This window comes from Perca fluviatilis, chromosome 8, assembly GCF_010015445.1.
Source record: "Perca fluviatilis chromosome 8, GENO_Pfluv_1.0, whole genome shotgun sequence".
NCBI classification, from domain to species: Eukaryota; Metazoa; Chordata; class Actinopteri; order Perciformes; family Percidae; genus Perca; species Perca fluviatilis.
Window position 1 is genome coordinate 13,428,852 of NC_053119.1, and position 25,740 is coordinate 13,454,591.

Sequence of the window (25,740 nt, forward strand, 5' to 3'; positions counted from 1 at the left end):
AGGGCCACAAACATGAAATCATAAAAAAGTAATGCTTAGTTAATCATGATTGCAACACTTGGAATTCAACAGAATTATATACACTGCTATAACTGGTCAGTTTTTTTGGCCTGTCCCTTTACTGGCAGGTTTAACTATGATAAAGACATGAACATCATTAATAACTCAGAAATCAGAACTCAGAAAACCTAAGTTGTTGCATTGAACTTATTGCATTTACTCATGCATGTGATAGCCTATACTATTAATTTCCTGATAGTTCATGAAGTACTACATTAATTCATTCAAGCTTTTTCATGCGTTAAATCATGCATAAATTCATGATAATTCACCCTTAGCCTACCATAAAGTCTTTTTTTCCAAGGTGGAAAAATGAATGGTATTTAGTTTGAGCTGCTTCTGCCTGCATTCACAAAAATGAAATTTAAAACTCAATAAAGGACATTTGACTTTGCTGTGCCAACCGCAGCGTTTTTCTTCAGCCTCAATTTCCCAAAAGGCCATTCGGTCAGCGTCACCGTGTTGTTGCGGAAATGCCGCCGGGAAACGCTGGTAATTCTCTACCAACAGTCTCTGACAGTTGCTTTCATTGTTCAGAGTAGATATTCCTCACTGGCTTTGTGTTTGTAGCGCCGTCGTTTACTTGAAAAACGTAAGTTATGGCAGCTCTAAAATACGCAGGTATGGACGATACAGATAGTGAGGATGAGTTACCACCCGGATGGGAAGAGAGATCTACCAAAGATGGTTGGGTCTACTATGCAAGGTGAGTGAAATCCCTCATCCTATCTGTCAACACCAATATGTCTGTATTTAGGAGTTAAGCTTTAGCCCTGTTCGCCAACCAACCAAAGCATTATATCGGTGTTATCAACCTGTGGCTAGCACAGCTTGCTAGCTACACCAGTTTAAACAACTTCTGTTGTCTGAATTGGTAGCATTTATTATAAAGTCTACAGAGCTCACGTCACGGTAGTTCTTGTGCGACTAGGTGCTAGAAAGAAATGTTGATAACGTTAAGACTGTATCTGAACGTCATACTGTCGTATGCAGTAGTGTAGCTCAGTAGTTGTGAAGTGAGAGGCATAGCTTTATGACAGAGTTACTATTTGAATATAAAAACATGACATATAAAAAACAACCCTCGTCATCGTTGACAGGACAGTGCACGAGGTTGCTCGTGGTGATAGGAAGAAGACAGTGAATGCGTTTTGTTTAATTTATGCTGTATAATTTACAGTTATTTCTTTCGATTTCTAAACGACAGTGGGCACAACTGGAGCCACATGTGCAAAACTCTAACTACAGTCTGCACAGCAGCAGTTCATGCGGACCAAACTGTAGTTCTTTTTGCATTGCTTGAACACAGTTGACAAAAGTCTACACACTTATCCCATGGCTTTAACCACAACCTGCACAACACTGTGGATTCACAGCACTTTGATGCTAATGCTAACACACTGCGGTCAAAACTGTTAACCACACATTCAAAACACAATGGATTTATGCCCTTCAAACACTGCTCATTGCAATTTCAGCTGCAGGTGTCTTGTTTTAGACTTGTTAGTGAACACATACTGTATATATAGGGGGAGCTCAGAAAGACACTTTTTTTGGAAATAAAGAAAGACCAAGTGAGAATGAAATAGTTATACACTATACCGTATGAGAGAAACAGTGAAGAGTTAAAAGAGCAAAGATACCAATATGTCCAGGCAAGATGTCTGAGGTTACATACATAGCTATAAAACATGTGAAAAACACTAGCATTACTACAGTAAAACTGTGCACTTAACTGTTTTTCAGAAAGTAATGGAGGTGGAAGCAATAGAAACACCACATTCATTTGTATTTAAAAGATGATGCAGGTGCATGGCAAGAGGACATCCAATGTGTTGATGAAAATGTGTGGCCCGCCTGATGGTGGAGAGAGGCAGGATTAGTCACACAATTCTTTGTTACTATTACGTTTACCTTTTAGTTTGTAGCTTTTCTGCCCCAGTAGTTAGGTAAATTACTACAGACAAAACAAAACTATAAATCTATTGAAACAAACTTTAGATTAGATTAGATTAGATTTTCATTCCTTCTTGTTTAGTACCAAAAAAACTGGTATGTTAAAAAACAAAAAAATTCATGTGAAAGAATTTCCCTTTTCTTTAAAGAAAATATTGATTTGTGTGAAGTCACTCAAATTATTCAAACTGTAAAGATGAAAAGTTTCTAATTTCTGTATTAGTGTTTAATGCTAGTGTTTTAACTCTGTGTGTTCTGAGCAGTCTTGTATAAAGTACTCGAAAGCAATACTTGAGTAAAAGTACAAGTATCTTACCAGAAAATGACTTTGGTAGAAGTAAAAGTCTCCTTTTAGAATATTACTTGAGTAAAAGTCTTAACGTATCTAATATTTACTGTACTTAAGTATCAAAAGTAATTTTCTGATATTAAATGTACTTAAGTATTAGAAGTAAAAGTAAAAAAAACATTGATTATGAACTTTATGGCCAAAGGTGTGTAATGTTATCTTCATCACCACTGTTGTCGGGTGGTCATCTTCTGTTACCATGGTGGCAGAGCCTGCACCAGGTGCTTCCATGACACTATCAGTCATTATGCTTCCTCCTCTTCTTCTTTAGTTTTGGCCTATGTTTTTATTTTGTATTTATTTTAATTTTTTTTGCCGCTTGGCAACAAACAGGCATTAGGTCACAAACTGGAATGGAGGGTGCATTATCTTGGCAATTTAGGAGCAATGATTCGCCAAACCTGCTTGTTTCCAGTGTAACAAATTACTTTTGATTTTATTTTGTAGTAACGAGTAACTAAGATGCTTAGGGGGAATGTAGGGGAGTAAAAGAATACATTTTATTTAGAAACTGTAGTGGAGTAAAAGTATAAGTTTCCGGAAATATAAATAATGAAGTAAAGTACAGATACGTGAAAATTCTACTTAAGTACAGTAGCAAAGTATTTGTACTTTGTTACATTAACACTGGTTCTGAGTGACAGGGTGAGTTGTCTCCGTGAGGATTGTTCAGAGTGTTTGACTGCACTGAGTCTGTTGTTTGGAATGAGTTTTGCAGGTGATGTGAACTGTTTAGCTCAGATGACTGTTGGCAATGCAGACTGTGGTTAGAGTTTTACTAGTCTCTCTTTGCCAGATCCTCCTCCACAGCTCTGGATAAAAGCGTCAGCTAAATGACATGTAATGCAATGTAATGTAATGAGAAAAACATGCTCTGTTTTTTTGGCATTTCTTTAAACCAATCACAATCGTCATGGGTGGCGCTAAGCAATGGGAAAAGCCCTGGCGCCTCTGCAAAATAGCCTCAGGAAGGAACTTGTTTTGGTGGAACGTGTACGTTCAAAGGTTGTTTTAGTGGTGCAACAGTAAACTCAGATTGGAAAGATAGTCTATCTAGCTGTCTGGATTTACCCTGCAGAGATCTGAGGCGCACTTAACCATAGTCCTCATAAATCGATCGGAGTTTAAAATTCCAACACAAAGAAAGCGGAAGGTAACCGACATCCGGCTGAAAAAAGTGAAATCTGGCGGAATTTCCGATGGCAACGGAGCAATCCCGGAGGTGGAACGTCATGGATATAGACTAGAGATTTACACAGGTGGCTTCAGTTGTGACCACTGTTGTTTAGCGATCGAAAAAAAAGTGTAATGTGTTTTTTTTCTCACTTGTTTGTTAATGTACAATATCAACCAACCAAGAGTCTGCAGATGAGTATTTGACTTTTGGCTCAATCTGGCACTAGAGCTGCAATGATTTATCGACTCATTGATTAGTCCATTGACAGAAAAATAGTTGGCGACTATTTTGATAAGTCATTTTTCATGTAACAAATGTCGGAAAATGCTGTTTCCAGACGTTTAAAGACATGACCTTGGACTTGAGAAACTAGGATGGAATTTATTTACTATTTTCTGACATTTAATAGACCAAATGATCAATTGATTGATCTAGAAAATTATCGACAGATTAATTAATAATGAAAATATTCGTTATTTGCAGCCCTAACACATTACATCACCAGTGTTTTCCCTCGGTTTGTGGAAGAGTTAAGTGTGAGAAGGCGTCCTTCCCCAAGAAAATGTGACGTTTATCAATAAAAAAAAAGAAGCAATTTCCTCTACATTTTGTGTCTCTGTGGGATTTTGTCTCGTTTTGGTCATTTGGTTTTCTTTGGGGTTGTTTTGGTTCTCTGTGGTCATTTAGTGTCTCTTTGTAGTCGGTTTGTGTCCCTTTGTGGTAGTTTTGTGTCTTTTCACATAATTTTGGGCCGCTATTTTCACCATATCTGGGTCTAAAACGTTGGAAAAGCCAGAGCAGATAATAAATAAATAACACTCAAGAAGCTTAAAGACAAAACTTAAAGCTTAAGAAGTCCAACTACAATCATTAGATCTGAGAAATGTCTTCTAGTTACATTCATCCGGCTTAGGTGCTGCACCTAAACCTTACAATGGCAGGGGAAACCCTGATCACATCAATGTGTGCTGTCCCCTGTATATAGATACATAATTGAACAAATGAAGTGAAGTCAAGTGTGGCCGGGTTGGCTCAATTGGTAGAGCAGGCGCACATATATAGAGGTTTACTCCTCGACGCAGCGTCCGCGGGTTCGACTCCGACCTGCGGCCCTTTGCTGCATGTCATTCCCCCTCTCTCTCTCCCCTTTCATGTCTTCATCTGTCCTGTCGAATTAAAGGCCTAAAATGGCCAAAAAGAATATCAAAGAAAGAAAGAAAGAAAGAAAGAAAGAAAGAAAGAAGCGAAGTCGAAAAGAAGGTTGGGTAAATTATTCCAATCTTCCTTTGTCTTTGTGTACCAACAGCCATGATGAGATGAAGACACAGTGGGAACACCCCAAGACAGGAAAGAAAAAACGTTGTGCCGGAGGTTTGTTTTATTCACTTGTTTTTCAGGGCCTTGCATGTATTTCTATTTGCTTAAGGGTCACATATATACAGTATCTCACAAAAGTGAGTACACCCCTCACATTTTAGTAAATATTTCATTATATCTTTTAATAGGACAACACTGAAGACATTACACTAGAGATTGGCATGGTTTTATGTCAGTTAGCCTAATAGCTGGTTTGATTTGCATTGAGAGATGATTTTATGGAAAGTACCCCATGCCAATCTCTAGGTATGGTGAAGGGTATGTGATGATGTGGGGCTATTTTAATTCCAAAGGCCTAGGGAACTTTATCAGGATGCATAGTATCCTGGATCCATGAAATAACTGGCCTTTAAAAATAAAAAATCTGCCTGCCTCTATGGGAATTTAACATAGGGGTGTACTCACTTTTGTTGCCAGCGGTTTAGACATTAATGGCTGTATGTTGAGTTATTTTGAGGGGACTGCACATTTACACTGTTATGCAAGCTGTAAACTTAATACTTTACATTGTAGCAAAGTGTAATTTCTTGAGTGTTGTCCCATTTAAAAGATATAATGAAATATTTACTAAAATGTGAGGGGTGTTCTCCCTTTTGTGAGATACTATATATGCAAGGCATTTGGGAACATGTTCAAAATGGCTTTGTATGTATCTTACCTTTTTAATACCATCAGATTTTCTAGTTGCATTGTTTCTTGTTTTCATTAACTTTGTTTGTAAAAGTGCTAAATAAATAAGTTATTTTTATTATGTAACTATCACCAGGGGCAAAGATATTCATTTTGTTCTCATGCATTCTGGCTGTTAAGGAAAAATGATGTCTGTCTTTTCCTCCAGATTTACCGTATGGTTGGGAGCAAGAAACTGATGAAAAAGGACAGGTGATTTATGTTGAGTAAGTAGATTGATGATTGAACCTCTGTTTGCTTAACAGAGGAAACAAATGAGCTTATTTTGGTCTCCCATGATATGCCAGACCCTACGTACGTACCTGGGTTTAAGTCTCTATTATAACATCCTATTTCTTCTGTTGTTTTCAGTCACATTAACAAGCGGACCACCTATTTTGACCCTCGTCAGGCATTTACAGTAGAGGATGTGGTGGTGAAGCCAAAACGGTATGATGGAAACACTGCTGCTCTGGAGATCCTACAGGGTCGTGATTTCTCTGACAAGGTTATCCTCATTACTGGGGGCAACTCTGGCATTGGTGAGTTTCATAAAATGTAACCGTAAACTGTAATGTTTTGTTGTAGCTAGGGTTGGGCATCAAGAACCGGTTCCAACTGGGAATTGTTTGAAAAATTCCGATTCCAGTGGAATCAATTCTTTATTGGAATCGTTTTGAATCCGATCATTGGCTCCAAATTTAACACGCGCAGGTTTTGGTTTCCGTAAAGGCCGCCATACTTCCCAGGCGGACCACGGAGCGCAGTAAGCGGCGCTCTAATGTGTGGCTTTATTTTACGTTGAAAAAGCCCAGTAAAACTGTAAATCACCATTGAATCAAAATAAAATGGTCCTCTTATCTGTGAAATAAGCATGTGATCTGTTTCAACTCCTTCCCTCAAAGAATTGGAGGAGAGAATCGATAAGAACCGGAATTGAAAGGAAGAATCAGAATTGGAATCAGAATTGTTAAAATCAAAACGATGCCCAACCCTAGTTGTAGCTATATTAGAAATCATCTGTGTAGTAACGTGTGTTTCCATAATGATACCACTAGGTGGTGATGTGGTATTACACTGTAGTAGAAGGGTGCTTGACAAGCACCTCTCTGCTCCCATCACGTCCCCATCTCTCCACAACCAGACATCCATCAGCATTAGCCTCCAAAATGATACACTTAGACTCAACAAATCACTCCTTAATACCGAACATGATTGTATTGAAGTTCATTAGCTGGGCTGAATTGGATGTCATTGTTAACTGTAATGAATTGTATCCATTTGCACCAAATGTATTGCTCACTATATAATGGTCACTCTGGAAACCAATGTATTTCCTCTTTCCTTTAGTTTAAATTTGCACAAGTAGTGGCCATTTGTTCAGACTGCTCCTTTGTTCGGGATAGATAATGGCAGCATGAGGGAAATCAAATAAACATAAAATCGTTAATTGTCTTTTATATTCAAATTCTTTGTCCTAAGGAAAGTCACAGCAGTGTAATTGCTGTGTGTGTGTATATTAAGATATGCTGTAGTACATAGATTTACAGCATCCTGGGGGCCTTCACTGAGCTGGTGAACTTAAATGCCATCCTGACCTTAATGATCTTCCATCTCTGTATCTATATACATATTCAAACATTCATAACATAGAAATAATACAAATCCGTATGTTATTTGTCCTTGAGAAATTCTTGTATGATGATTTCAAGTTCTTTCACTATAAACAGTTCAGTATATTAACATACAGTATGCAAATACAAATATACAGTATGTTTTACAGTGTAACTATATATATATATATATATATATATATATATATATATATATATATATATATATATATATATATATAAAATTAAAGAACACACTAGACCCTGTCTAAATTATTATAGCCTTTGAGAAATGCAGGTTTCTGAATATCTTCTCATATGAACTGAACTTAGATGACTGTGTTTTGTTTTTTAAAGCTGTTCTTTGTAATCCAGTGTAGGAATGAGAGCAATACGTCACAATCATACAGACAGTCAATTATTTTTTGGACCCAGCATACATATAATGAAAATCACAAAAGCTAGCGTATAAAACAGAAAGTAATGAGTAGGGTTACTAATAACCCAAATAAAAGTGTAGCATCGGCAAAGTACAAAAGTATCATTGGGAAGAAAGTCTTAACAGATGAAACCACCACTGCACATGGAGATGGCTGCATGAAGGGTTAAACACTTAAACTGGAAAGATTTCAGTTGTGGAGATGTTTCACCTTTGAGTTTGATCCCTTCTGGCTTGAAGTTGTGTAAAAAATAATTCATAATCATTCAGCAGAATAAAGACCGCCCCCAAAAAACATAAAATGTAAGAGAGGCATGTTTGAATTATTTTTTTCTTATAATTAATACTTTATTGAGTTTTTGAACACCACTGTACCATCACATTGTAGTCAACATTACAATTGACATCTTAACATATATCCCATAGTGATGATAGGCCTGTTTTGAATTCTTAATAAAACAAATATTTTTTTTAAATGGCTTTTCTGCCAGTCACTACAACTCCTTCCTTGTCTTATTGTTTGAGAAGGAAAAGACTGTTTCTAAAATGCATTGAAATATTGCTGGAATATTGTGGATTCTGAAATAAAACAAAATGATTAGGCCTTTTGATTAAAGATGGTGAGAAGTAATTACTGTATATTACATTGCAAATAGTTTTCACCACAAGAGGGCACAGGAGGTCCATGATGTTGTTGCTGTTGGCATTTTAAAACGTTATCATATCAAGTGCTTCCCATGTGCCGGGTTTTGCTTTAGTTTAAAAACTATATAATGAAAAAGATAATCCACATTTAAGATTAGTTGCGATGTATTCAGTAAATGAAAATGTGTTCATCTGAAAAAAGCAGCTTTTCTCAAAAGAATGCATCAAATAGCTACAACACACAGACATTTTTATAGTGTGTGAATGCCTAATAAACCCATATTAACATAACCTTTGTTTTACTCTACCACATATTAAATATGCAGCACCCATAATTAACAGTATTCTAATAGTAATTGCTACTACTCGTGTGCTCCTTTGACATTCCACTAGTGAAATGTGGTTATGCCAATTGGTTGGACCCACTTAGCATTTTAATGGCATCAATAGTGTTTTAATCCAAGTGTCAAGGCTATTTCCATTTTCTTCAATGCTTATTTCCTCCACAGGAAATGTGACATTTTTATTAGTAACGGTGGGTTATTATTTAATTAGCAAATTTACATTTCAGCTCTTTGATTTAGTTCTTAATGCACATGAACGTGAAAAGCACATATATATGAGTTTATTTATGCATTAGATGTCATAGTGTCTGGTTTTGTGACCAGCCTTGAGGCTCCATTGCAATAGTGCTGGGAGGCGAGACAGTAATGGGGTTTGTATTGCCGATGTGATCACTGCGCTGGGTCCACAACATTAGTCTTCCTCTCTCTGCTTTCTTTTGTAAATTAAAAACCAGTACCGACCTGAATGGTGTTTTTAATTGTGATAATGGAAATGAATGATCGCAGGTTCTTTTCCCCCTATTTCTACTTCTCTCCCTCTCCTCCCCTTCTCTCTAAAGGTTTTCTTATACGTATAGACCTGTGGTTGTACACCTGTACCTCTGCATTGATTCCTAAGCGGCTTTGACCCAGGCCTGAGCCTCCTATCCATCCCCATTACACACTCCTGCTCTGGCTCTAATTCCCCTCCTATCAACTAACTCTCAGGTTATTTACCGGGGTCCATGGGACAGCTATCCTTAAAGGGCTATTGTCGTGATATCTCTGGCACCTGCTGGTTTCAGAGACAAAATACTTTATTTCTTAATATAAAATGAATGCACAACATTCATTTAAAAAAAAAAAAAAAAATCAAAATGTTTCATTGTTTATTTTTTCACACTTTTTTTTTCTTTCTGTTGAGGCATGGCTATGTTTGTATTGTGCTCCTCTTGCACTTGCAGTCATCTTTGCCCTGTGACTCTTTTGGGACCTATGTGTCACTACATATGTGTCCCCCTACCTGGGGGAGCAGCGTCAGTCTCTTTGGCTCTTACAGCAGGTGCCATGTTGTCAGCGTAACGTATGTTGAGGAGGTCAGAAATAACATATTGACCTTCTGTCTCACTTAAATAAAACATTCATGTAGACACAACTATCTTCCGTGTCCTATTTTAATCGCAGTACAGTATGTCTGATGCATGACGGAAAATACACGTTTTATTTTGGGGGTAATTTCCATTTTAATAATAATTGTTTTTCTAATTCTAGAACTTACTTTTTTTTTTTTTTAAAGTGTACGTGTTATCACAACTTATTATTCTACATTTGCAGAGTTTTATTCTTTTTTTTTATGTCGACATCTTTGGCATTTTATCTAAACTTTTTAGCCTTTTTGTACAGTGGATTGTTGTGGAGCAATACCTGCAGTTGCAAAGCTACTCAATTTAAATTCCACATGGTATTGTTTTGGTTCAGGGTCAATGCTGGAATAAGAAGCAGAAAATACTCAGGCGGTCCAGACAGGGAATAGCAAGGATTTGGAAAGGAGCGCTTCTTAATGTTTCAGTATCTCTATGCATTGTCTCTGCAGTGTTTTAGGACATTGAATGTTATTCTTATTCATGAAAGACTAACATTGTTCTATGTTTGTGTTGATCCCAGTGTTGTGTTGGGAGGATTAAGTGTCAGGCCGGTGCTCTTCTCTCTCTGGATGGAGAGATCCCTAAGCATATTCAGTGAGTCGCAGAGCCGGGGGAGCCTCTGTGTGCAGATTAAACCCATAGCCTAGCTTTGTGGCTGATCATTAGATTGAGGCAGATTTGTTAAGCATAACTGCCATTAAATTGGCTGCAAAGCTCTGGTATTTACTGCGCTGCTGTTTATGAATAAGGACCCCCTTAAAGACCCGCGCAGCGATGCGTTAAACCCGAGCCTCGGTAAGGAGGAAAATGCATTATTCATAGTGGGAGGAATTAGATGGATAAAAAGATGTTCCTGGTGAGGGTGGCATGCGGTGTCTGTGTCTCAGTGTGTGTGTGTGTGTCTCTGAGCATCTCTGAGTGGCTGTGTGTGGTTTAGATGACATCCAGAGTGCTTCTGTGTTTATATACAGGAGTCTGATAGTATTTTGTGCGCGTGTCCGCTGGGGGAGCGGCCGGCCCGTGTCCTGCTCTGTCTCCTCTGTGTCAGCTTGTGAACTGAGCCACTGAGGAAATCGAAGGAGAGGTTTATTTTTCTTTCAACGGGCATTTCATGTCCTCTCTGATAAATGTGTTTATTGGCTACGTAATGAGAACCAGTTATGGTTGGTTAGTCAAATTACTTAACTTTATTAACCTTGGATGAAATTTGCTATGCAGACCCAAACTGGTGTAACATGCAAAGAGTATTATGCTGGAGGCCAGAAGGGTTCAATAATGATTACAGCTCTAATATAATAGAACTGAAGTGGTTAGAGAGAGAGGATGGAATACATATATGTGCTTAAAGGCTGTAGGTAAAATAAAATGAAAGGGTGCTGGGTTATTGTGTGTAGTCAAGTAGTTTATAGACCTATCGAGTTTACAGTCTGCAGATGATGAGGGGATGAAAGTTACATGATGGGGGGAGGAAGTGATGAAAATAGCCTCAATGCTCAGGAGATATGTGTGCATGAGCAAACTTCTGGGGTCTGTGTTTATCCTTGCATGTGTGTGTTTATCAAGTTTACTTGTGTGTGTGTGGGTGTGGGTGTGGGTGAGGGTGAGGGTGAGGGTGAAGTAGTCAGGTAAGACTGGCTGCAGGAGGGGCAGGGGTGACCAGTGCGACGTGAGGCCGTGATGAGAGATTGGGTAGGGAGTTGGAGGTTGACACAGAGGGTCACAGAAGAGAAGGGGGTGGGTGGGTACAAGATAGGGCTGCATGGATGGTGTGACAGCAGTGTGTGTGTGTGTGTGTGTGTGGGGTAGGAAGGAGGCAGAAAGGGACAGGGAGGGGTAATAGAACCACTCCAGTGCTCTCGCCTGGAACAGCTCAACCTTGGGCTGTAATTACTAACCATACATCCCACTTTTGGGGTGACATCTCCCTCCTCTTGGACTAATGGTGGGGAATTAGAGGGGCTCTTAAAAGTCAGAAAGACTGGGGGGGGGGCGTTGTGCGATTCCTCACTTCTTGGGACAAGAAATACACAGCAGCAGCTGAAACAGGTGCACTCAGCACTGAGACAGTCAGGAGTTAGCCTGTCTCTGACTGTTTACTCATTAACTACTTTCTACATAAATTATACTCACTGGTTTACACTATAGTGAGCTGCTGATTGGTATTTTGGACATGTATGAATCATCATCATTTTGAGTCATCACTGACACAATTTATTGTTCGCTCAAAGCAGTGATAATACAAAGCCAATTATTTATCTATTTAGCTTAATAAATGCACAAATACACTCAGTGGCATGAATAACACAAAAAGTCTTGGATTACAGGATCACATGCTAAATAGTCTTTTATCAATAGTGTATAAGCATCACATAACTTTTTCGTATTAACAATGTATGACAACTTTATCACGTCACTTCCTGATTTTTATCTCTTTATGGCGTTGACCTCTTGATGCATGAGGCAGAGCTTGAAACGTGTTGCAATGTTACTCTAGTCTGCCGATCCAAGTCTTTTTTTGTGTTCTTAATACCATTGTATGCCTCAATTTGTGCAGATAGTTACCATAATACATGTTCTCACTTTTCTGCATTTGACAGACAACTTATTTCCTTGTATTATCACTGCCCCATTTGGGAAACCTTTTTTATAGTTAATTTTGGATTCCAGGGTCTAGCAGAAGGTACAGTGTACATGCCATGGACACTACTTTCTTTTTTCCAGGTTGGAAATGTTTGAGTGGACTACATAGTTCACACATTTCACACTCAGAATTATGGCACTTAAATAAGATTGCTGACAGTAAATATAGTGCACAAAATATTAAATGGGAAGAGGTTTCGGAAACGGTCATAGAGTTAGGATGGGATGAGATGTGATCTTGGGGTAGAATTTAGGAAGTGACAGTGCGGTGGCATCATTGGACCAGATGGAGGGCGACTGCTCCTTGCACGTGATCCACATCGCCCTCAATAAATCTACAAATTCATATACTCTACCCAAACGAACCAACACATTTTGATGCAAAAATCAGGTTGACTGCACCAAATTAAACTAGTCAGAGATACAGACCTAATCAGTGTAATTACCAGTCACATATTTATCATATTATTATTTGCTTCAGAAATCTTACACACAACATCTTTTTATGTTGTGCATTACAGATACAAATGCCATATGATTTATTGGGGTGTGGTTATATGTACTCTGTTTATGAGCAGTGTTGCTCTTGTGTTTTTTTTCTTTTTTCTTTTTATTTAGAGCGCAATTTGAGTTCTGTCGAAAGGGGATTGTGGGAACCATGTCTGTTTACCCACAGGTCTTGTAATGATCTGAATTCACTTCGGTTTGCCCAATTGTACTACGGAGCTTATTTTAGTTAAATGCCTCTTTGGATGCAGATCAAGAGAGAGAAGGAGCAGGCAGCTCCGTTTGCCAAATAAACACGGTTACTGACGAGGCTGGTAATGATCTCATTACATTGAGCCAATACACCTGTGTACGAGGGGGATCCAGAGAGGGGCGGCGGGCCAGGGAGGACAAACAAAGCGTGAAATCACTAAATCACACTCATTATTGGGGGATATCAGTAGGGCCAGGATCCTAATGTACCATGAAGAGCATTCACTGCTTAATGGACATTTTACACAATTTTGTATGCATTTTATACATTACACTAAAACAATAGCTTTGTATTACTTTACTTACTGTATTTTTGTTGCATTGTGAATCTTCAGATTGAACATGCACACAATCAAAGGATCTGTTTTAACCGGGCTGAATTGTGTTTTCTTCATCTCCCAGCTTTAAAAAAAAAAAAAAAAAAAAGGTTCCTACCACGCACAGGCTCTTTTTTCTTATACATCTGTTTATACCATGTTGTTGTCCGATTAGACGAAAGAACCTGCAAGATCATTACAGCCCATCATATTAGTCAGGCCTCCTGTGTGTTGTAAAACAGCTTATGGCGTCTTGTCGATCCACCAGAGCAAAAGAACCCCCTGCCTGACCTCTCGTCATGTTCCACCATCAGTGTACAATGCTGAAACAGACTCTCGTTGTTGTACACCTGACCAGGAACTCATTTCAGTGCGGCCCTCTCTACCGGCAACATGGGTGAGAGGGCGTGGAGTCTCTGTTACAGCAACGTCACTCTCGTTATTTCACAATTAATGTCAAGCCCTTGTTATTTGTCATTAGAAATACATGGCTTCGCTGCTGCTGCTGTTGTTGTTGCTGCCATATTCTAATTTGTTCTCCATTATGGAAAACACTGGTGTCGATTAATTTCACTTTCATGGTTTGTACACACAACAAGTGAGTGTGAGGTGTTGTTGTTTACCAGCAGCCAGTACTCTTGTCCAATTTATAAAGACGGAAAAAAAAGCTTTTTAAGTGATGGCATGTTTGGAGTCTTTTTATTTATTCATTTATTTATTTATTTTTAAATCGTTTGCAAATTTAGCTGCTGCTTTTGGATTGTTTCTGTTACATTTTGAATATCTTAAGACAAGACACATCATTAGCGTTTCAGAGTTTACAACCACTATTTTTATTATTAGTGTTTAGATTAAAATATATCGAAAATACAGACATTTTGAATGACATTGAGAAGATTTTATGACGTTTGTTCCCTATAGCCGGCTGCTCCACCTGCATATGCAAAGCGCATATTTACTCCAGGAGTCTCACTGCTTTTTTTTTTTTTTTTTTCATTATGTTGTTTTTTATTTTCGTTTCCATTTCCTGTGAGTGGAATGATCTCCCCTCACAGCCACAGTCCCCTCCATTACACCTAATAAGGTGTCATATAATTTAATTCCATGCTTCACTTGTCAGAGAGGGCTTCCAATCCGACTCCAATTTTGAGTTTTAATAGATATTAGTCCTTAACACTCTCCTCCCAGTTTTTCTCTTAATGAAAATCAGATTAAGACATATAATCTAATTACAGTTCATATTAATCCACCCTCTGATACACTCTGCCTCTCAGACCCTCTTTGCCACAACCAGTTATTGTCCCCGTCAGTTCGTCAATCAGGACGCTCACACTGTACAGTGTGTGTGTGTGTGTGTGTGTATGTGACTGTGGTTTGTATTTACTGTCGCGGTGGGACTGAGAAATTTGACGCTGCTCGCTGCTGTTGAACTTTGAAGGATAGTAAATGTCACAGGAAATAAAAAATACAGTGAAGGAAAAAAAAGTTAATCTCATAAATTAATTCAACCTATGGGTTGAAATGACCCATTTAGACGTGTAATTTAGAAATGAACTTCTCTCCGTCTATCTTCAGTTTTTGTCAGTTTTATCGTGACTACATGATTTGGATGGAGCCATGAAGTAGTCTTGGACTGATAAATTGTGTGTGTATCCGCGGACCTCGTTTCGTGGGAGAAACGTCCTTATCAGAGGCCCTTTGATGTGCTGAAATATCACACCAAGGTTCAGTTTGAATGTCATGTCCGTTCGATTGTACATCTGAGCCGTGTTTTCGTAATTACTGCCATCATTGTATAATTCCCAACATAATTAACAGCCGACCTCCCTTCCTTTAACCCAGCATGAGCAACGATACCTTCTTGAGAGCCGGCGGTCAGAACCAAAACTTTATCTCAGAATAGAGGAAGAAGTCTTGAACCACAATAATTCAATCAGTTTCATCACTTCAGAGAGAAATGATTAACTCTCTCTACTAGACCACTGGGTTACTCAATGAAAGAAATTATATGGAAAATTGATAGGGATTTTAACTTGCACCCCCAACCCCCACCATCACCACCCCCAACACCCCATTAGATCCAACCCCTGAGAATCAAAGTTATCTTCAATAAAAACTAATCTTTGAAGCATTGCTCGCTTTCAATCTTTTTTTTCTTCTTTTTTTCCCCCCTCTTCATGTCTGTCTGTCTGTCTGTCTGTCTGTCTCTCCGTCTCCCTGATCATGTCTCAGGCTTTGAGACAGCCAGGTCTTTTGCTCTTCACGGCGCCCACGTGATCCTGGCATGTCGAAACCTGTCCCGGGCAATCAAGGCAGTTAGCCTCATTCAGCAGGAATGGGTAAGTGGCATTCGAACCTTCAAGAACCCCTCAAATTGTGCTTGAAACTCTTTAAAGGTCCAATGTGTTGGAATTTGTCCCATCTAGCGTTGAGATCGTATATCGCAATCAACTCTTGTTGTCGCACCACGCAGTTCAAAGTACGTTTTACAGCTACGGTAGCCTTCACGCTAAAAAAAGCCGGTCTCTTGCTCTTTTCAATATCCTTTTTCTGGGCGAAGAAGAAGACTCTTGTTCCTGAAATATGGATTTTTAATACGTGTGGTCCTCCATTTTTAATACGTGTGGCCGGCAAGTTTGAAGATACCCATTAGCAGCATTAGCAGCACCTGTGAGTTTATCATGTGACAGCGAAAACGCGAAAGGCGGAGCAGTATGTCGTGTGTGTCCCTTACCGGCTAACGTATTTCAAGATGGCGCATGAATATGGAGCGTCTACCCAAAGAATTTCTAATATAGGAAGAAGTGCCACTCCCTCGTTACTTCCGGCTTCTGAACTGGTTGCAGTTCCACCAGAGTTCCATATAGTGGGCGCTCACAGGCTAGTGCAGAATGAATGGGGCTATGGAGCTATACCCCTCAAAACCCACTTTTCTCAGGATATAATTTTTTGTATAGTAATTTGAATGTTTCGTTCGAAAGGGGAGGCTAAGAAAATACACACTGCTGGGTGTTAGATTTTTTTAAAGTCATTTTTTTTGTTCTAAAAAGCCTTTTAAAATGTCAATGACGTCATACACATATACGGCCGGAGATACTGCTTTACGGCAAGTCACTTCCTTCTTCTCTCGGGGCATCGACAACACAGCTAACAGGTCAGGCTCTCCCTGTTAATACATGTGCTAGAAAGAGGTTTGCTAATGTTTTAAAGACTACGCCGAAATATTCACTCTGATATTCAGGCTCTGCTTCGGATGCCGTCAAGCGGGATCTCCGATCGTAATCAGACCTTCACTGACCAATCAGCATTCATTAGCAGAATGCTAGCGTGTTATGGGCAACAACGACTCCCCCTGTAAGAAATCAAAAGGACATAAGTACTCGTTCATTCAACTTTCGACCTATAACCCTTGTTGAACTTGCAAAAACTACAATCAAATCTGAGGTTTCTCAACGACAATCGGGTGAAAGAGACACATTTAGCCGTCTAGCTCCATAGAGTCCCAGTCATTTTGCACTAGACCGCGATCACCCCCAGTGGAACTCTGGTGGAACTGCAACCAAATTCGGTACAATGGGGCTGAACAGGGAGTGGAACGGCTTTCCGTAGACCAGCTTTGATCTACCCCAGTTCATGCAAACGCAAATGTAAAATTTCAAACCAAAAAGAATACTTGGAATTGATGGTGGTGGTAAATATTCATGAAAAAGGACACGGTTGTGAACAGGCAGCACAAATTTAGATAATGAACAACTAAACACGTTATATACTGGACCTTTTTAAAGTATAAGCCTGTCGATATTAACAATTTCCATGAAAAAAACCAAAACAACGCAAAACAATGAATTGATCCTGCTTAAAAATATTGTACGTTTACCCAAAGCCTGCTATACAGTAGATTATTTTTCTGTAATGAAGTATAATCAGTATATAAAATACCTATTTTATGTCTGTCTGTCCTGGATAAATGATCCCTAAAGTTACTCCCTTTCTTCCCTCTGTTAAGGTGTTTCATTTTATTTTTAGACCCTCAATTCAGTTTTTAGCCATAACCAAATCAAGAATCTAAATATAGAAGGTGTTTTATGTTGTTCAAATAGCAAAGCTCTCTGAAACACATTTGTGATTTGTGGCTATATAAATACAAATTCACTTGACTTGTTTCAATGTGATGTGTGACACCATTGATGTTACGTTAATTCATGTGTCAGTGACATGAAATAAATGATCTAAATGTCTATATGATCCACATATTCAGCTCTCCCTTGAGAAAGCCTTTTCTAAATGAGAGTTGAAGTATTCATGTTTAGGTTCCCACAAATGTCCTGCACACTTCCCAGGAAAGGTAAAGAAACTTCTGTATGAGAGGAGAGAGAGGGAGAGAGAGTGTTAAAGGGAGAGAGGAGGAGAGAAAGTGAGAGACAGAGAGAGGAAGAGAGAAAGTGAGAGAGGGCATCTGATAATTACCTGAGATTATTGCTCTAATATCGCTGCGCTTGTGACGCGTCCCCAGATTTACGAGTGTGGGAAAATAAACAAGTGAAATGTGGGTGCTGGAGCAGAAAGAATAAGCCATTAGCACTGGGTTGATTACAGAGAGCAGGAGTTTAAGAAGAAGGAGAGTGAGTGCTCAGCGTAGATATGGGGAGAGAGAGAGAGGGGGGGGGGCTGAAAGGGAGGAAAACAGGGGGAGCGAGAGAGGGAGACAAACGCCTTTGAGCGAGAGTAGATCTGCAGTGTTTAAACTCACCCAAGTCTCTAATTGAAGTATGCCCCTGGGGCTGTCAGTGCTGCTCCACAGTGCGAAATCCAGTGTACAGATCTATTAATGTAGCGGCTTTGTCTAAATGAGTGAGGAAAAGCGCCGATCCAAGTGCCAGATCTTGTAGTCAAATTGATTTCCAAGCTTCACACCTGCCACAGAATTATCCAAGATGTTGTTAAATGTTTGTGAATGAACAAATGGAAGCTGCTTGGGATTGCTTCAAAAGATTAAATGATTGGTGACCTCTGTAGTGTAAATGATGATAGGATGACTTCCCTATTTGTGTTAGACGTGCAGACTGTCAGCAAATGAAATGATTGAGTTAATGCAGTTCTGTGTAGTTCAAATTGAACCGGAGTAGTAAATTAGCAAGCCCTAAGCTCACTCCATATTTCCTTCTCAAGGAATCACCCTGTTATAGGCTAATGAATAAAAGTCACAATATCAGAATAAATCTTTGCCGCAAATTCTCCCCTCTGGCGACATTATTAATAGATTCAGGAGAAGAATAGAGAGGAGGATTAATCTTTAAGATGATGGATGGACTCTGCTCGCCTTCCCATGCTCCTGTGTTAAGGTCATTTTGATAAGAGGGTATATTTTGGGGTCCTCGGTACAAAAGGTCATCATATCTACTTCCAGGTACCTCTCAGAGTTCCGCTCTGGCTGCCAGGAGTGGAACTGCTGTCCCGATTGCACAGGACCTCTGACCTCTAACTACCTGCTTACTATTACTCCGAACTCTCTCTTTCTCTAACTCCCTGGCTGTGTGGGCAAGAGTTGCTGTTCAGAAGCGAGAGTGATGGCTCATCCGCAGTGCAGGGCGGTGCCGCTCAGCGTAGCGTCGTGTACTGACAGTGGGTATAATAGTGGGGTCACCGATGGATAATGGGAAGGTCAGAACAGCCACTGGCTGTTAGGAAGTGCAGGGTCAGAAGGCTCATCCTTCCCAGCCAATCATAGTGTGCTCTGCCAGGAACGGCTACAGTATAAACAGAACAATATACTATTACTGCAGATTTCTGGTACCTCTACTTAATCTTCATCTGAAATTTGACAAGTATTATCTATATTTAACACACATTTAACTGTTCACACGTTCATGCTTGACATTATAGAGCTTGTTTGGCACTTCAGAGATTGTAATACGTGTTTTGTGTTTTTGCTGACTTTTTATCATGAAATTAGTTTCTTGCTGTGTTTATGTTACATACTGTTTTCATGATGGGACTTCAGCTCCATCTCCACCGCAGGCCTAATCTGTGCAGAATGTGTTATTTTCTCTGCCTCTGTTTGAGCTGCGAGGTGAAAACCCCTCCAGCAGGCTCATTAGGGGAGTTTAGAGTGGCGGAGAGGGGATAAACATTTACCTTATGATTGTGTTTTACAATAAGCCTGATGCCGGTTGCCTTTATAGGGTTCAAAGGGGGCTGTTTTTACAGGCTGTGATGAAGCCACAGTAAAACCAGGAGGGGATTAACCAGCAGATGGGGGCTGGGAGAGATGGAGGGAGAGCAGAAGGAGATGGGAAGATAGACAGAGAAAGTGCTGGGAGTGAAGTGTTTTGCACCAAAAAGAGACGAGGCAGATATATTTAGAGAGCCAAAATCTTTGATTCACGTACACTAACAAATTTACTTTTCTGGATTATAATGGATTTTGCATCTTATTATTGTGATATAGAGTCCCTCAGGTAACTCTACTGTGCAAATTGTTCAGCTCTGCAGCTATTGTCCTCTGCCCTATGACTTAACTGCATGCTTATTTCCCACATCGCTTTACCTATCCATCTCCTATTCTGCTCACAGTACAGGCAGGTTAAGTTGCCGGTTAGCAACCAAAGTGTTGCCTGTGTGCCAGAGATTTATTTTTCCTGATTGCCTTTAAAATTCTGCTTAACTTTGACTCCACGGTCTCCCTCAGAGAGCTGTAATGGACTCCCCTGAGATACAGTGGGCCAACCAAGGCCCTTGGCCCCTGAGTAGAATGCAATACACACACATACACACGCGGCATGGTCTTATTTTGTAATTTCTTCCCTTTTTTTTTAATCCAAAATGCTTATTTCCCCCACTGCCCCTTTCTACAACACATGCTAATGAGATGCTTTGTAAGGCCGTTAATTAGCGAGCTAGTCACTGATTGCTGTGCTTGTTTTTGGTGTGTGTGTGTGTGTGTGTGTGTGTGTGTGTGTGTGTGTGTGTGTGTGTGTGTGTGTGTGTGTGTGTGTGTGTGTGTGTGTGTGTGTGTGTGTGTGTGTGTGTGTGTGTGTGTGTGTGTGTGTGTGTGTGTGTGTGTGCGCGTGCGCGTGTGTGTGTGTGTGTAAGTAAAGGGGGGTATTAATATGGCTGTGTGCCGCTGAGGAGAGTTCTGTCAGGGTCTGCTCTGGAACCAATTAGGCTAAAGCTCAGTGTCCACTGAGGCTGCTGGGAGAAAAAAGCCTGCTGCTTGCAATGTCAAACAGCAACATTAACACAGGCCGGAGAGGCAGAGCGAGACAGGTGGACTGAGAGCCGAAAAGCAGCGGCCACTCACACAGGCAGACAGTTCCTCTGCTAGATATGAAAATCAGACAATGAATACATTCATACTCTCTGTCACAAACCTCTACCGTCAGATTCAAGCCTTTTTATATATATATATATATTCTACCCATGTACTGCAGATACTCTTTTGCTGATTCTCATGCTGTAGGATAAGGTAACATCAGAATCACAATATTCCTCTCCAAGCGTCTGCTATTTCAGGTGAAATGCCTGTTATATATATATATTTTTTTTTTTTTTATATATATATATATATATATATATATATATATATATATTTTTTTTTTACAAAGCAGAGGTGGAAAAGGTCTTGAAGACAGCAGAAAGAAGTCAGTCTTTTCTTGAGGATGTCAGTACATAAACTTGCATTCCCATACCTGAGAATGTCACATGTTAATGCGTCATGGCCTACATACAGTAGTATGAGGTGGCAAAGTTCTGGATGCGTCCCATGTTTCTCATAGAAAACTACTTTCTTGTATGACTGTGTGACATGCATGCATTCAGACCACTTTCTGTGTCACTACACTCTACCTTTAACCCGAATCGCACTCGTTAGCACAGGAAGAGTGGTGTGTGTGTGTTTGTGTGTGTGTGTTTGTGTGTTTGTGGATGCATGTGTGCCTGCATTTGTCCGTTTGCCCGGTGCATAACCTCCTGTGTCAGGCTGACAGGCCCTGTGCCCCGCTGGCCACCATGCCAGGCCACGCTCTTCCCGCTGAGGCCAACAGGAAGTGACACATGTGAAATGCTGACCTGGTCATATGCAGCCCCCTCCAGGGCCTCAGGATGCTGCTCTTTTAGTTACTCTTCCCTTTCCCTCCCTGTTTTTTGTCTTTCAGAAAGGCCTCAAAAGACTTTTGTCCCCGTCTATTCACCCTTCGATTGCGTACCTTTTTTCCTCTTTTTTTTTTCCTCCCACAATGATTAAGGAAATTGCAGCCCATTTCCCAGGTCAGTGACCAGGTCTGCTGCCAGAGAACCCAGTAGATCATAGTTAGTAATCTTTAGGTCTCATTTCTTGCAGGATTTAAAAATTAAGCTTGTTTTCTTCATAATTATTTTCCTGATGTGATTTCATAACTGCCTACAATTGTTAACATCATGTCATAACAAGTTTATTTTCTTTCAATTTTGACTAGAACAAAAGTTTCTCTCAAATGTTTTTATTAAAACATACATACCTTTTTATGGTTTAGGATCCCTCACGTGGTGCACTTTCTTTCATTAAAAAACAGAGGCAAAAGTAATATTTTTGGTATGTGGTTTTGCTGACACACCACTGTATAAGCTCAGATATATCCAGTGGAGATTGTTGTTGGTGATGTCGACACTTGTACTTAAACGGCCCTAGAGCCCCTTTTCAGATTGTCCCCAGACTATACCAACATTACACCTGCACTTCCATCTCTTGCTGCTCTCCCAATCCTCTCCCCCAATCTCAGGTGCATCCACTGAATCATTGAGGGAGTGGCCCTTATTTCCAGGATGAGGGATTGTGCAAATCGGTCTGTTTCCTTGCATATTAGTAGCATGCGCCCACCTCTCCAAGGAGCTTTTCTCGTCTCTTTTTATTTACTTATTTGTTTGTTTCCTACCTGCATTCTGTCTGTAGACTGGGAATAAAAAGGTCCCACTTCCCCAACTACAGTCTACATCTGCTTGGCACCGAAGAGAGCAGAAAGGATGGATGGAATGAGGGTGGAATTGCGATATGTAAATTTGATGAGGAAACAACTTTTTCCTCAAATTCATCCAGCTCAGATTCCTCCAACAAGCCGACCACACAAAGCTCGGGAACTACAAAAGGATTTACTGTAATGTACCATTGAGGATTTCTTTACATTACACAGGTGACGGTTCCAATGGAGCTCATGGGAATACTAAAGGAGGCTTTGTGTAGTATAGACTGTTAGTATAAACGTAAAAGAGTTGAATACCTTGAGGTTTTACAGTAGTAAGCATTTTTGTGTGTGTGTGTGTGATTGTGCATCTATGTGATACGCTCCACAAGTACAGTATGCGTGCACACGTACCTGTGCACATGCATGCACATTGCACACACCCATCCACATGGTGTGTATTTAAATGCTTGATTATGCATTTTGCATAGCTTTGGGACATGCATCACTCTTCCCAGACTGCTAATAAAGTGACCAGGGAGATGGGGAACCTAAATGAATCCTAAAATGCCTGGCTTGCATTCCTCACTCCCTCACTCTCCCTCACTGCTCTGCTTAGTTATTCCAGGCCGTCGTGAAAAGCTGTGCGCCGCTCAGCTCTCCTCCTCCTTATGTCTGTCTGCTATAGCCAGGTGCTCTGTCTCCTGAAGAGGTGTGGCCTGCTCCTAATTGCCTGGACCACAGTGAACTATGGGCAAATGCTCTGTGTGAAGGAGCACCATGGAGGAATAATTTTGAATAAATCGCATAGTTAGCCGGGTGGTATTTTCTGCTAAATAAGCAGTTCAGCAGCCGTCTCACATGGAGGTTTGAGCGTTAGAATGACGGGTCACTTGCCATAGGTCATGTTGGGGAGGATTTAAATGATTTAAATGATGTCACTGCCACTGAAGGGGACAGGTTGAGGAAGGATGTGTAAGGCAGCACCTCTTTGTTGTTTGAACCTGACAGACTCTCATCCTTCACTCTTTCACTCTCCCTTCTGAAGGAGGGCTCATAGCCCTGGGACGAGGGCTTCTTATGATGAGAGAGGTGAGAGGTTGCTTGGTTCTCTTTCACTCTTTCTCCCCCTCTTTCTCTCTCTGCCAGCAGAGAATGTTTTTATAGAAGTCTGAGAAGTGCTGACCATAGAGAGACAAGTCCAGCACACACTGTAATGTTTTAAATCAGGAGATGAGCCAGTTGTAATAAGCTGCAGCCAAATAGACGGAGGCTTTGTTAATGTCTGACAAACAAGCAAACTGTAATGTTGAATGCAGGAACCATTTGGCAACTTGCTATAACATTTTCGATATTACCCCAAGCTCTTTTAGCATCTTTAGCACAGTTTGAAATTAGCACAGGCTCTCAGATCCCACGATAAAGTTGATAGGAGACGCAATAGGCTAATTAGATGTGATTCTGTGTTTGATGTCTCTGTGAGATTTAAATTGTCTGATGCTGTCTCTCGTCATCTTTTATAAAACACCAAGAGTATATTCAGACACGAGTTGGGAACTTTGTGTGTGTGTGTGTGTGTGTGTGTGTGTGTGTGTGTGTGTGTGTGTGTGTGTGTGTGTGTGTGTGTGTGCGCGTCCATGTCTGATTGTGTTTCAAATATGAGAACACGGGGCATATTAGTAGCATGCGCCCACCTCTCCAAGGAGCCTTTCTCGTCTCTTTTTATTTACTTATTTGTTTGTTTCCTACCTGCATTCTGTCTGTAGACTGGGAATAAAAAGGTCCCACTTCCCCAACTACAGTCTACATCTGCTTGGCACCGAAGAGAGCAGAAAGGATGGATGGAATGAGGGTGGAATTGTGATATGTAAATTTGATGAGGAAACAACTTTTTCCTCAAATTCATCCAGCTCTGATTCCTCCAACAAGCCGACCACACAAAGTGTGTGTGTGTGTGTGTGTGTGTGTGTGTGTGTGTGTGTGTGTGTGTGTGTGTGTGTGTGTGTGTGTGTGTGTGTGTGTGTGTGTGTGTGTGTGTGTGTGTGTGTGTGTGTGTGTGTGTGTGTGTGTGTGTGTGTGTGTGTGTGTGTGTGTGCGCGCATTTGGTGGCCTACGCGTCCATGTCTGATTGTGTTTCAAATATGAGAACGGGGGGGTATAAACATGGGAGAAGAATGTGCATGCATGTACCCTGGTGTCCCTTTGTGATTATTGTGAAGGACAGGTATTGCCCGCTAATGAACAGACAAGTGCGTCACAACGACTCCCACCATTCTAACACTAAGTCACATATTTCAACGTCAGCCCGATCAAGAATCACCGCCGCAAAGCTCTGTATCGCTAAGTGCTCATTCTGAGAGAAACGTGTGGAATTATGATGATGCTGTTGTGAAAGTGAAAATAGGCTTTTTCAAATAAAGCACAATAAACAATTGGCAATCTTTAACTTTTCTATTTACCGTATACTGTATATACTGCATGTACAATTGTCTTTGATATGCATTAATTTTATTTCCTCCAAATCAATATGTAGCGTTTTGGTGCTGAACTCTGCAAATCATCATTCTTGACTCTGTAATATGACTTTTGCTGATATGGCTGCATCTCTGAGCCTTGTCTTGTGTTTATAGGATATCCTCTGCAGTCAGGTCTCATGGAATTGATATCAGTGAACCGCTCCAGGCATCCAAACAATCCTGCCCCAGGCACAGCTATCATTTTCTGGGAAGTTGTGTGTGTGTGTGTGTGTGTGTGTGTGTTTGTATGTATATGTGTGTTTGTATGAGCTTTGACACAGAGTTAACACTGGTTTACAGCTTAATCAGTCTGTGTAACTGAATGCATATTTATCAGAGAGAAAATTCATGCTCAAAGAATCAGACCTCAGCCCATACATCATTATCCATTAACACACACACACACATACACATACACAGATCCACATTTCATCAGAGGGGCAGATGCAGGCAGCAGTAGATTAAAAACAACGTGTGTTTTTACAGGTCCATAAATCAAGCATGGGACGAGGGGGATTCATTTAGAGAACACCAGAGTTGTGGCGTAGTTGCCCTCACGTGACTAATGCTTAACTGCGATACTTTGATACACTGCCTTTTTATTAGTTTCATTCTCTCCTGCCCCATATCGATGATTATCTCTCAGCTCACATTTGACTTGCAGAGTAGGCTAGATGTTGTGTTCATTTTAGTTGAACATTTCGATGATGAAACGGCCTTCCCGTCTAACCGGTGATTAAGCCTACACATTGGCAAATGATTACATTACTACAGAAGAGTATTAGCAACGTAATGTTGCATCTTTGTTACATGAGATTGATC

The 25,740-nt window shown here is 40.3% G+C and overlaps 1 protein-coding gene across 3 annotated transcripts in view; it reads left to right on the top strand.

Moving 5' to 3' along the window:
* Positions 1–510: 510 nt before the first annotated feature.
* wwox (WW domain containing oxidoreductase) overlaps positions 511–25,740 on the top strand; it is a 145,917-nt gene continuing 120,687 nt past the window's right edge. For all 3 annotated transcript variants that reach the window (XM_039807851.1, XM_039807852.1, XM_039807853.1), the window contains exons 1-5: positions 511–766; positions 4,849–4,913; positions 5,758–5,815; positions 5,961–6,130; positions 15,702–15,808. In XM_039807851.1, coding sequence (XP_039663785.1) covers positions 660–766; positions 4,849–4,913; positions 5,758–5,815; positions 5,961–6,130; positions 15,702–15,808 — 507 coding nt within the window. In that variant the 5' untranslated portion in view covers positions 511–659. The remainder of the gene's footprint in view (positions 767–4,848; positions 4,914–5,757; positions 5,816–5,960; positions 6,131–15,701; positions 15,809–25,740) is intronic.